The following is a 13,179-nucleotide window of genomic DNA, read 5'->3' as shown; positions in this document are numbered from 1 at the left end:
AGGGAAAGAAATGAAGGATCATGAAGTCATCAGAAATGTTTCTGTGGTGTGTCTGGAAAAGGTGCAGGGCCTACTCTGCCTTGGTGGGCAGTGTTGCTCGCGTACTTGAAATGAAGGGTGCCTTGTAAAGGTAATCCGCTACTGATGCACAGCATTGTGATCTGCAGTAGCTGTGCCAAGGTTCCGTGTGGTCTGTAAGAGCAACATGTGAGTCTGGAAGAGTTGTGTATTAGTTGGAAAGTGGGGGTTGGCTCTGTTTATTATTTGGTTCCCTGCTAGGATAAAGATGTTACCTGTGTGATGCTCTTTAGCTGGCTATGAGAGAAGCTCAGTTTAATATACTCATATCCCTCTCTGGAGACAGTCCAGATGCGAGTGGCACTTGCCAGTGACCAAAGCACCCAGAATTGCTTCAAATACCTGCCTAAACTTGCCTTAAATTGGCTCTAGTATCCCATCAGTTCTTCCTAGGACTATAACGTAACTTCCGAGAGAGTTCTCTAAGGTTGACAAATTCCAATGGCAAAAAAAATCATGGATTTGCTTCTGACACGGAGTTTCCAGTGAATCTTGCCTGTCTGGTTTGACACTGCCGCTCCCAGCTGTCTGCCCTGCCCCTCTGCTTAAGGTCACTGCCTCTGTAGGTGAGTTGACGAAACAGTGTTTGCCCACACCTCAGCCAACCCTGGTCAGAGCATGGCAAATAAATTAAACTACTGCTGAAGATGGGTTTGTGCTAACATGCTGGACTGGATCAGGCCCTTCAACAGACACCTGTATCAGACGATGTAGAATAGTAATACTGCAGGTTAACACACTAAAAATTGCAAGTGCCATCAAAACCCTTTGTTAGGAAGGGGTGGCAAAACCAGACTCTTGTGGAGGATCTTCTTTCTCCTGGCAGTCCTTGCTTCACCAGTGCCTGTCTCTTTGGGACAGATAGATAGGAAAACTACTTGAGTTGTTCTGATGTGAGAGCTCACAATGAGCCCTGTGTTACACAGAATTTAAGTAGAAAGTTACTACCCTGAGGAGCTTGCGGTCTTAAAAATGAAAACAAAATACTCTTCTGGCTTTGTGTTATTATAAGAATGACAGTTTTTTCATTGCTATTTGACCTGGGTAGTTAGTCTGATAGCAAGACAGTTCAGTTCTGTCTTAGGTTAAATCCTGTGTTTTGATTGTACAGGAGAAGATGCAAATACCTGCTCTTATGTCTCTTCTAAGACTGATCCACTCCTTTGGGCTTCAGCCTGTGTCCCTTCCAAGCAGTTAGTAGACATTTTAAATGTTGCTTTACAGATGCTTTTTTTTTTTTTTAAAATATGTTAGTATGAGCTGCTGCGCTACTTGCAACATTTTGAATGCTTCATCAGCCACAACCAAACGTTGAGCTCCTTGTGCAGTTAGGCAGCCAGTGTCTTGTAAGCCCTGCCCTGTTTGCATCAGTAGTAAAGGAGCAGATTACAGCCGGGAGCAGTTTATTTAGTTTCCCAGATTGGTTTCTGTGGGGCCATCCCAAGGAATCCAGAAATGCACCCAACCCAGTACCTGAAATAGAACTTAGTCATACATCGAAGAGTCTCTTCAGTCATACAGACCCATGCTGATGCTTTCCCTGTACCACTAATGGACATTTTTGTGGCTGCTGAGCTTTCTGCATATAATTGGCCATTTTAGTGGCAGCCCAATCACTTTCCCCTGAAAAGCCATTCCCACTATAGCTGTTGCCTCAGTGACCGCCATGCAGGAGGGGCAGAAGGGGTAGCTAGAGCAGCTGTCTGCAGGAAGCAAACCTACCTGAATTTGTCATTGTGAAAGGAATGCTGCGTGACCTTTAAGTGGGCAGTGCTCTTTTAACTGTGTTGCTTACTCCCTGTCCTCGTCTTTGAAAAGGTGCTGGTAAACAGGTAAAGATACTGGTAAACAGTCAGTTCCTGACAGGCCAGATCAACTTCAGTCATAGCCATTCAAGGACAGAAGAGAGCTTGGTATCTTCAAGAAAGAGAATCAGTTTCTTTGCTTCTGTCTTTGTAGCATGCCGTGAGGGCACAAGATCTTCTTTCCCTCTCAAGATGTTTTGTATGTGAACTATGAAATGTAAGCTCTACCCCAACAAGAACTCAAAATAATGATAACACAAGATTGCACTTAGATTAGGTTACAAAGAGAGGTCTCAGCTTAGTTAAACTGCATTAACTTGCATTTGCTGTGGTTCATGAGCGTGCATGTTGTCTCAAGTGCTGTAACATATGTCCAAACATTACAGCCAGCATATTTTTAAAGGCAATGTAAATGTTGATCGTAACCAAAGGAAAATTGCATTAAAGATTATTTTATATACCTTCATAAACCTTCAATTAGAAAAGCACATGAACTTTCATACATTCTGAGTTATCTTGGTATAATCAAGAGGGCAAAGTTCCTTTAGAGAAACATTCTCGCATGGTGTCTACATATCACACATTACCGCCTTATGCTTGTGATGGTGCTGAGAAACAGCAAAGTTAACTGGAAGCTGTTTGGTAAAAAAAAAAAAGTAATTAATTTAGTCTGTCCTTATGGTCTAAGCTGACAACAGCCAAAAAGTAAATAAAAACAAGTATGATTTAGTACTTTTAAGAAGTTTTTAAGTACTTTAAGTACAAAAAGAAGCTGCTCTGATTGCCTTATGTTGCTTTTTCTTTTGTACCAGTGAGCGGGGAAATCATTTAGCACTGGCCACATCTTGCTTTGTTCTCCATGATCACACTGTGCTCATTTGAAGCGCTCTCATGTGTTAGTAATGTCCTTATATATCAGAACCAACCGCATATCATAGGGGCTGCAGCTTACTCTTTTTCTGCTACTTGCAGAATAAGCACAAAAACAACTCCTGTCAAGCAGAGTTTGAAGATTCTGCTTTTTCCTGCATGTCCTAATGTCTGCCTTGAGGCATAGTCAAAAATTCTCTTTGCATGTCTCCGTACTGAGGGACTATTGAACAATGCCTAGGGTGGAAAAAATCTTATCTCTTGGGCCAGAGGAGAGGCATCTCAGGTCTTTGCGCTGTCGCAGCTAAGTAGAATAAAGCAAAGCTTCCTGGTAGTGTATGTAATTAATCTGGACTCCTGTGCACTATTCTGCTGCAGTTAATTGCGGCTCTAGTTTAGGACATTCAGCTCATGGCCTGTCCACCTAGATCTTCCACCTGAACCTCTGTTTGAACACAGTCTGGGTTTTTAACAGTGCTTAGAGCTCTTTGTCGGCGTGCTGCTCTCCCTTCTCAAGGGGTGTGATACACAAGTCTTAGCAGGTGTCAGTCCATGAGCAATACCAGATCTACAACCAGTGCAGCTCTGGATTTAATTTTGTTGTTATTTTACTTAAAAAGTTGAGATTTCAGGAGGACAGGCATGTCCTGTTAGCCCCCAACTAAGCCAGAAATGGCACATCTCTACAGCTACCATAGATATATATATGGACCTGATAAACAAGGACCATTTCTCCAACCTAGTGCATGAGGCTTAGAGTTTCTTGGAGCAGTCTTAGGACAAGGTATGAGCTGCATGGCTTGGTAACTTCCAGGAGGCTGTTGCATACAAGAGCAGCATATGAAGGGAAGCAAGCCCTTACATCACAGTTGTTACTGCAGCTAGGATTTTGTCCTCTCAGAGGTGTGCACAGCCCACAGCTTGTTCACTGATGCTTCTGCTGGAAAAGAGGAGGGAAGCAAAAGGTAATAGTTGTCACCCTGTTACTGATAAAGATGAAAAGACTAATGTATTTAAGATACTACTGATCCAACCCAAGACTGCTTGTTTGTCTTTGTTAGCTAACCTGCGTGTCCCTTTTGTTCCAGAGGTGGCCTCTTCTGTCCCTGTCTGACAAAATACATACTCAAAAGCTAGTCTTGAACATACTGGTACTTAGGATCCCCTCTGGATACGACTCTGCAACTCATCTCTGGTGTTTGAGTGGCAGGCATGAGAGCGTAGGGGCAGGACACTATGTGAGAGTCTGCTCTGCCAAGGCAATCAGCCTCCATTTGCTGTCTTACTTCGTAGCCACATGTGTCAAGTTACTGACTTGCTGAGAGGCTGGATGTAGTTTCCCCTGTATTTTTCCAGCCACACGTTAGTAGTAGCCAGAAGAGTTTGTGCAGCAGACAATGTGTCCTACTTCACTTCTCATTTCTGAGACCTACCCTGTCTGCAAAAGACTCGCTCCGAGATGATCCCTGCAGGGAAACTGGGAGTAGGTATTCTTTCACTTTGGTTTTTCCTTTAGTGTCTAAAAAGAGAGCAAAAGCAAGCAGCACATGGCTGGTTTTCTCTGTTTTAATATACAAAATAAGCATTTTTCCAACATTTTTTTAAATTATGAGAAAAATCATTCCCAGACCTTGCTCCTTTAGAAGACGCTTCTAAATCATTAAGTCAAATTCCACAAAAAGGAAAAACACTCACTCTTCCATTAGCCTTAGCAGCTGTTTCACTAACTTCCCCTTAAGTAGGCCAGGTACACTTGAATGTTTTCCTTCCATCCTACTGTATATTTTCTGTCCAACCTGCATGAATAAGAGAGGCTTAATAAGACTTGCAAAGTATGTGCAATGCTGTAGAGTCAGGTACAGCAGTAACAGGCAGGAGATCACAGCTGGGTCCCAGCCAGACTGAAACAGGGTGCAACTTAACAGTAACTGATTTTCCATGTTGATGAATGAGTGATAACCAATGCCTCGTTTTCCTTGCAGTGGATGGAAAGAAAGAAGTCTTGATGAGCTCCCGAGAATTGTATTCAGTGCTCCTCAGCTAGCATGGAAATTCCTAGAAGAAACTAAAGGAAGGACATCTTGTCCTGTTCCCCAGGTTAACATGCCCTTTAAGAATCGGGAAACTGTACAATCATCTAGCTCCCTGCTGTGTGCGTAGATCTGGAAGGAGTGGAGACTTCAACCCACTGGTACAGAGAGTTTAAACTTGGTGATGTTTCTCAGTAACAGTAAGTCCTAAACATATTCTGAAGTGATGTTGTTGATCCTGTTTTTTGTGGGGAAGATACACGTTTCCTTGTGACCAAAGCTGGGTGTTCCATGTGGGCAAGGTCATTTCTTCTGAGGATTGGTGACTTTCCGGAGACCTTTCAATCGACTAAGCAATTCCGTAATGAAGTCCTACAATGAGAATTGGTTGAAGAAGGATGTCATGTTAATGCCAGTGCTCACCAGCCCAAGGAGTACTATGGTGCTTGCATTATCCCCACATTCGCCTTCATGTTGAGCAGAAACCAGAATTTTGACATGCATTGAGCAAACCTATCTTTTAGCTTAGGAAAGGAGACCTTTTGATAGATGAGAAGGGTATAAAAGCCTCTCTATTTCCCTTCCCCTGTCTCCTTCTGGAGCAGTCATGTTTACTTGCTCCCCAGGAGCCAGCCTGCCCCTCTTCATCCCAGACACCTGCTTTTTCCACCTTGAGGTGACCTCAGGATACTGTTGTCCTCTGTTAGGTCCCACTGCTTCCTGTTGCCACCATAACCTCCTGCCCACTTCTGCTGCCCTCCCAATCTAGGGCAAAGCAAGCTGTCCCTCTTGTTGAACCTGTAATGCTCCATGTTGTGGATTGCAAACCATCTTGGAGCTGTGCCAGTTCTACAGGGAAGTGGCTGGCAGAGAAGAGGTGGAGCAAATCACACGTAGGACTAATAACGACCTGGAGCAGGGGCTGAGGACAGGCAGAGCAGATAGATGAGCAGTTAATGGAGATAAACCCTGACTGCTTTGCTGACACAGCCAAGGACTATGAACTAAACTGGACCTTCTGGTTATTCTAAGCAGAACCCAATGTGACTAGTGCAAACTTTACCCTCTGCATGGCAAGTAACATTACCATAAAGGAGTGTGCAGCCTTTCTTCACCTAGAGATAGCTACATGTCCTTCTAAGTAGGCAAGGTCACTGCAAGTATTGCGGCTTTTTACCATTTGTGCTGTGTGGAAGCCCAGCTTCCTCACTTGGGTGATCAGAGGTTACTTGCCACACAGCATGCTCTGGAAGTAAATGCCTAGGATCATACATACCTTTTCAGTCAGTCCCTTCAGAGGAAACCAGTTTATTTCCTCTGTCTGCTTTCTGCAAATAGGCTGCTGTGATCTTTCAAGGGGACTGGATTCGAAATCACCAGGGTGAAAGTACATATTTTTGCCAATGGGGCAGCAGTATCTCTTTGTAGTTAACAAGTACCACGCTGTCCTCAAGACACTTTAATGGCTCATGAATCAGTAGAGCAAAACTCTTTTCAGTTATCTCTCTGCGAATGTGGGGTTCTTGCCTAAGATGTGAAATTCAGATGCTCTGAAAACTATTTCCCTATTGCCAGCCTTGTCTGCTGTGCCCCTGCTAGGAGACTATTTGTAGTGATTGCTACAGCCAAGTTTCATTTCAATGATAGTCGTGCATCCACCTGATTTTTCTCTATGTTCATCACTGTACAGCTACATAGGCTCGACAAGATGTGGAGGCTGATGAATGGTGTCCAAGCACAACATTCACATGCAATGCATGTGACTGAAGCAGTGTTGAGGGACCCCATTTTGCACAGGTATGCAGCACAGCGAAGGCAATTGATGTGTGGTGCATGCACTACACTGCAAAGTACTGGGCTCCACTCCTTTGGACATTGTGACAGCTTGTGGGATTTCTTTAACTCTCTCAACTCAAAAACTACTTCTGAGTTCACATGGGGAAAAAAAAAACCAGAACCACCCCACACATGTAAAACTAACTTACGTGGCCACTGCTCAGCAATCATCCGCCCAATCCAATTTGAGGGCCATCCTACATTCTCGTCACTCATAACACTAGAGTGGTTTAAGCTAAGTGGTTTAAACAGTGTGCAAGATGGTTATGTGAGCTGTATCACTGTCTATGGCGTTTCTACACTGAGGACCAAATTGCAACTCAGCCTGGTCAGCTTAGGATGTCCAAAACATGGAATGAACTTTCTTTGATTGTAAAGTGTAATTCCTTATTTTCTCCACTGCTCTGCCTTCAGCTCACCCATGTAGATTTACATGTATTTTTCTAACTCCGCAGAATAAAGCAGCAAAGATCTCCCATAGGGAAACTGAACAAATCTGCAGCATCATGTTAGGCACAATAATACCTTGGCTATTCAGCCAAGCAGCAACAAAGACACACTCTTACAGCCCAGTATAACAGAGAGAGAGAGAGAGAGAGAGAGAGAGAGAGAGAGAGAGAGAGAGAGAGAGATGGTGCTTCACTCACCTCTGTCGGGCTGGAGCACTCATGGAGGATTTCCTGAAAACCAAGGAGGAGTCATTTCAGTATTTTATGAGTTGACCTATTCTCCCTTCCCTACAAAAAGGGTATATAATCTTACTACGTTTGACAGGCTAAGACACAGGGAAGCATCATGCAATACTATATACACGTATTTTGTACCCCACACCCCACTACTCCTCTTTATGAAGTCACTTAACTTAAAGTCACCAAGTCCCTCTATCTGACCTGTAGTTTTAATTTCTGTTCTTCATTAGGGACCTCCAGGAGATCTTCAAGATCAATTTGTGGCTCAGGAGCTGCTGCCTCTGTTTCCTCTCTTAGCTACAAAGAAAAAAAACCCCACACAATTAATAAACCTTCAAACTTCTAAGAACTCTAGACCCCATCTTTAAAAAACTGAGCAGCTGAGAAGGAACTAGTTACAATAAAACTGTGCGGCAAAGTTGAGGTCAATATATAAATCGTCTCAAAATAAGGAGGTTCTTATAAAGAGGACACAGATTCTAGCCCCTCTGTGGTGTCTGCTACAGCCACACATCCTGATGTACACATTCTTCGCCTTTTCCCATCTCAACACTTGATACCAGTGTTCAGGGATTGTCGTCCATCACGGGGAGACCCTTTCAAGAATATCCAACTGCAATTGCCAACTGCAACGCAACGTGAGCCACCCTGGGACAGCGCTCATCTATGAAGAGTGTGCACAAGCGTTCACCAAACAGAAATCCAGTGGTCTTAATCTAAGAGGCACAACTAATACAAGGGGATTTTAGGCTTTTAAGCTAAATACATTCACATAGTTGGTATTTATACTAAGGCTTTTTGCAGTAACGGAGAAAAACAATTACACTTTTGAAAGGCCTAACAATATTTTGCCAGCTTTCTCTAACAGACATGAGAGGCATATAATATTCTCCTTTAATGTAAGACAGACCCCAAGCTTTGATGATTAGAGTAATAATCTTGTAATGCATGGGGGTGTTAGTTGGAAACATTTGTCAACTTGATCACAGACACATTTTAGCTCCACATGTCTCTACAAGACTGTGAGGAAAGCAGGCTATGGTTTCCAATGTACTTGCAAAATGAATCTTTGACAACACAACACTAGTGATATTTTAATGTAGTAATCAGCAGAATAAGGATGCTGACTAAACAGCACAATACCTGATCGCTGGGTAGCATTTATGGATGTATATGTAAAACATTAAACAATAAAGGCAATACTTACAGCAAAAAAAAAGAAACTTGTTCTGAGCAGTCTCTGATACCAAGCCAGAGAGGAAGTAGAAAAACCTTTGTTCAGCTTTGTTACGCAGCTGACTTGACAATAAGTAATAAACCAGAGTTAAACTAAACAGCACAATACCTGATCGCTGGGTAGCATTTATGGATGTATATGTAAAACATTAAACAATAAAGGCAATACTTACAGCAAAAAAAAAGAAACTTGTTCTGAGCAGTCTCTGATACCAAGCCAGAGAGGAAGTAGAAAACCTTTGTTCAGCTTTGTTACACAGCTGACTTGACAATAAGTAATAAAACAGAGTTAAATATATTGTACTGTGACCCACACAGCATTTCTTCTTAAAAGGAATAGTTTTCATGTGACTCTTTAGACAATAGGTGTTGATCCAGCCTGACTTTACCTCTAGCTAAGAAGCTAAATACACCAAGAGGGTGAGACAGGGTAGGAACTCCCTATAGCTTTCTGGTCCTAGTATGGATGGTGGTGTGTGGCTTCCACATGCAGAGAATCATCTTGAAAAATCAAAATTGTCTCCTGAGTCCTAGTTTTGTTGCAAAAAGCCTCATGACAATAAATAGTATAGCATTCAGATTATCTGTTTCAGGAGGCAATGTTTGAAGTAACCTTGCTGGCGTTTTAATCTGCAATGCTGTTTATTCTGACTCTGTCACAGGGGTTTCTGGAAGACACTGAGGAAGACTGCACTGCCAAGGGCAGGAGGAGCAAAGGAAGACACTGAGAAAGAGACAATATAATGGAAGTCAATGGATCCAAGGAAGCCCAGCCTAGCAGGGCTAACTAAATAGTCTTGCCACAATGCACAGAGGAGAGCAGGAGGACCTGCTGGACACCTGAGTGATTACAAGTAATTTACTGTGGCACAGGTATTTATTTGAAAAGATCCTATGTAACCCCCTGTTGTACCCTATTAACAGTCTCTGACCTGGCACAGCATCATGTTATGTAGTTCCTGGTAGCAAATCTCTTAGGTTGGCCCAAATATACCAGGAAGTTGGGAAACCTGTTGTGCTGGAGAGCTGTTAGCAAAGGCAATCTGTTCCTGTAAGGGCATGGCTGGGTTTCTCACTTGTGCCTGCTGGGATTTTGTAGTAGAGAAAAAAATATCCCCTTTGGGCAGCTACTCTGATGACAGTAAACAGCTCCTAATTCTCAGAAAACCGGAAATGATAACATGACCTGACTTGTTTTTCTGACACCTTTACAAGCGTACTTCTGTAGACTTGGGCAAGTAAGAGTAGCACACAGAGAGCCTCATCTTGGGTCATGTTAATGGTGGTACCAAATGTTTCTCATCTATCTCAAAACCCCCCTGCCAAACCTTCTCTTTAAAACCGCAGTAATTCCCCAAAGGGCAAGAAGTTCTGTTACTTAAAAGCAGCAGCCATTCTCCTTGCTTATCTCTGGCAAATGTCAATAGTTGGGCTAAGGGCTCCCTGAACTGAGCTACCAACCCCAGGGACAGTCCCTTAAACACCAGGGCAGGTGTGGTTGACAAGTGACACTGTCACTGCTGCTGTTCTTTTGAACAGCCTTTGCTCACCAGGACCACCACTCTAGCACTTTGCAGACACGCTGAATTTTGCCTATCTGACTAGGTCTACCAATAACATCTGCTCCTATGTACACTATATAATGTTTCATAATGCATTACCAAGAGGCCTAAGATACAGCTGAGAATTTGTTACTATCATTTTATAAACTATAGAAAACAACTGGAAATTCTGAAAGCCTTGAAGAGATTATGAGCTTTTATCCTTTATCATTTTTACTAAACAAGCTATAAAATTGTTTGGGAAGTCTAAGAATATTAATTAACAGAACAGGAGCGGTAGTATACTCATTTTCAGAGGAGCCCTGCATTTGTGACAGAAGGAAGGACCCTTCTCTCCATATTTGTGTTCTGCTACATATTCTTTGCATATGGCATAAATGAAAACAGAAATTAACTATTTTTCTCTCCCAACATTGCATGAGAACCTGGTACCACAAATACCAAACAGGAAACAGTCACATAGAAAATTATGATAATAGTGATGATAACAATAATAATAAGCAACGACAATAATAAAGACAGCCTCAGAGACAGTTCCTGAAGTTTGGCTTTTCAGCTGTGCAGCTGACATTGTTCTATGGCTCTCAGGCCCAGAAAATCAGACTGGGGAGGCAAAAGCTTCTTTGTACCATCATGGCATATAGCACAAAAATTGCCTTTCCTGGGCTGTTCTAACATGTCCATTTCCACTGTTGATTGCAATTTGAAACTGCTGATGCTCAGAGTGGAAGACACTAAGCAATCATCAGCTCTTTTTCCCTTGTATCTCAAAAATGTGCTTAACGATGTGCTGGTGTGCAAATACAGAAAACAGGGCAGAAAGGGCTTGGCCGTTCATTTAGTCTGTCCCCATCCAGGATGTGAATAAGCTGTTTTACTCAATTTGTTAAACCCATTATGTCTTCTGTTGAAGATGTACTGGGTTGTGAGTCAAGAAAGCTATATTCTCTTACTGCATCAGCCATTGCCCTACAGCTGAAAGCAAAACTCTTAGTCAAGCTATTTAAATGGGTTTAATACCATGATGTACAATGCGGGAAATCATTTCACCTTTTCCTGTACCACAGTCCAAAGGAATTATCTCAAACATAGAAAAGCACTATCCCTTCTGAAAGCTCCCAGTTTAAGTGCCATCCATCTAAGCACAAAATATGAATAGAAGTGATACTACTAGATTAAAATTTCAGTGTACCCAGCCAGCGCTGGAACTTGACTTAAATGTCACACCACTTTGGAAGAAAAAACGTCATGTACCCTCCAATAGGTCAGGTAAAAGACTGGTACCATACAGGTGCTGGACCTAGGCACTCCTGGACCTTTCTTAGTGGGACAGCTCTCAGATAGGCAGGAACAATTTAGGAGGAACTGAAAGGGGATCTTTGGCAAGGAAGGCTGCTCTGGGGATTTGTGAAAATGAATGCATAAGATCTCTACCTGTGAGCATGGTTTTTTGTTATTTTTTTTTCCCCTTTTTTCCCCTGCTGCCAGACTCTGCAGCTACAGATACAGCATTATCTGGAATGTCTCATTCAAACAGCAGCTGTAGCTACATCGTCGTGACCAAAAGGAACAAGGATAACCCAGCTAACTTAGATACTGCTTGCAGCAAAGCCTCTCACCACACAGAGCTCAGCAACAAGAAGCATCCTGGGTTTGTACATCCCTCGAGGTTCTGCTACTCGTGCTCAGCAATAGCTACAGCCCTGCGAGCAGCTGCATGACCAGGCAGTTTAAAGCTCATTGGATTATATCAGTGCAAGCTTCTCTGACTGCAGGCACACCAGTCAGAGAGAGTGCTGTAGCAGGTGGCAAGTTATTTCCAGTAAGGCAGAGCAAGCAAACTTCTGTCCCAGCACACAGGGCCTCTAGTCCCATTCACCTGATGAGTGAGGGGCTCATTTGCTCCAGCTACTCACCCGGCATTGGTACAGCTCCTGCAGCTGGGCATTGATCCATTCCTCCAGGTCTAGCCAGCGCTGTAGGTCTTTGCGGTTGTACTTTATGGTTAACTTGCCCAGTTTCTTGTGCGATGATTCCTCCCCAGGTTTCTCTGGTGTTTGGAAAGTCACCCGGGGCAGTGCACTGGAGTTGCTGGCCATGCTCACCGCTTCCTCCTCCTCCTCCTCCTCCTCCGACAGCAGGAACTCACCTTCCTGTGGACTCCCTCACTCCTTTTCTCCGTCTCCTTTAACCAACACCTCTCTGCAACTCGTGGCTCACAGCACAAGCTACTCGCAGATGCCAAAAGCGGGCAGCATTGGTGATCCTAGGGAGAGAGGTGGGGGAGACCAGACGGCCAGGGCAGCAGCCAGGCTCTGCAGGCAGAGTTACAGCAGCAGATTCTTGGGTTTCACCATCGGCTGTCCTGAGAGGAGCAGGGAGGCAGGCAAAGGAGTTGTTGTAATAACATCTGTTGTTAAAAGAAGCCAAGTGAACCAGGGAATTGATGAACCAAGTTTGTTAATATTTAACGCAAGTCAGATCCAAGAGCTGGGGAAGGAGGAGGGTTTAAATTACTGTTTTCCTACAGGCATAACTTACGTGCATGTGCAATTCCAGAGAGCTGATCCATACATAATGCATTGAATCCTCCTCCTGTGTTCAAGCTCCACGAGCCTCTGTAAAATACTTTGCCTGCAGCTACAGGGTTTAGCTCCCATGGAAATGCTGTATTTGACATTTTCGGGCTAAAGCACTGGACCCAGCACAGATAAGAAGTGGTCTGGAATCAGGTGGCTACATCCACTGTTTTACAAGAGTGAGAATACTAGGTCAATGACACTGCAAGCCAAACTTGGGCTCAGCAGTCCCATTTTACATTGTTCTACAATCTGCAAATTTATTACAGCCTTCTCAAAAAATTTCTGTAGAAATCCCGGCAGCCTGAATTTGAGATCATTTGAGCAAGGCACTTCAGAGATAAAACAAAATACCAGTGGTCCTATTAAAAAAAAACAAAAACAAAAAAAAAGTACAGTATTTGACATGATGACACTGCAGGAGAAGGCCTGTCTAGGGATATAGCACTATCCCCCTCCCACAGAAAAGTATTCAAGGTAAACAAGTTCACCTG

The 13,179-nt window shown here is 43.3% G+C and overlaps 1 protein-coding gene across 1 annotated transcript; it reads right to left on the bottom strand.

The window, feature by feature from the left end:
• Nucleotides 1-5,086: 5,086 nt before the first annotated feature.
• Nucleotides 5,087-12,205, bottom strand: PPP1R14D (protein phosphatase 1, regulatory (inhibitor) subunit 14D). The gene is made up of 4 exons (XM_009694619.1): nucleotides 12,023-12,205; nucleotides 7,510-7,605; nucleotides 7,267-7,299; nucleotides 5,087-5,155 (listed from the first exon to the last, which is right to left on the bottom strand). Exons 1-4 carry the CDS (start codon nucleotides 12,203-12,205, stop codon nucleotides 5,087-5,089), a joined length of 381 nt encoding a protein of 126 aa, XP_009692921.1.
• Between the last annotated feature and the right edge of the window lie 974 nt (nucleotides 12,206-13,179).

Source organism: Cariama cristata, unplaced genomic scaffold, assembly GCF_000690535.1.
Source record: "Cariama cristata isolate BGI_N322 unplaced genomic scaffold, ASM69053v1 scaffold8952, whole genome shotgun sequence".
Taxonomy (NCBI): Eukaryota; Metazoa; Chordata; class Aves; order Cariamiformes; family Cariamidae; genus Cariama; species Cariama cristata.
Note: the sequence above shows the minus strand (reverse complement) of the source record. Positions and strands in the feature narration are given on the sequence as shown.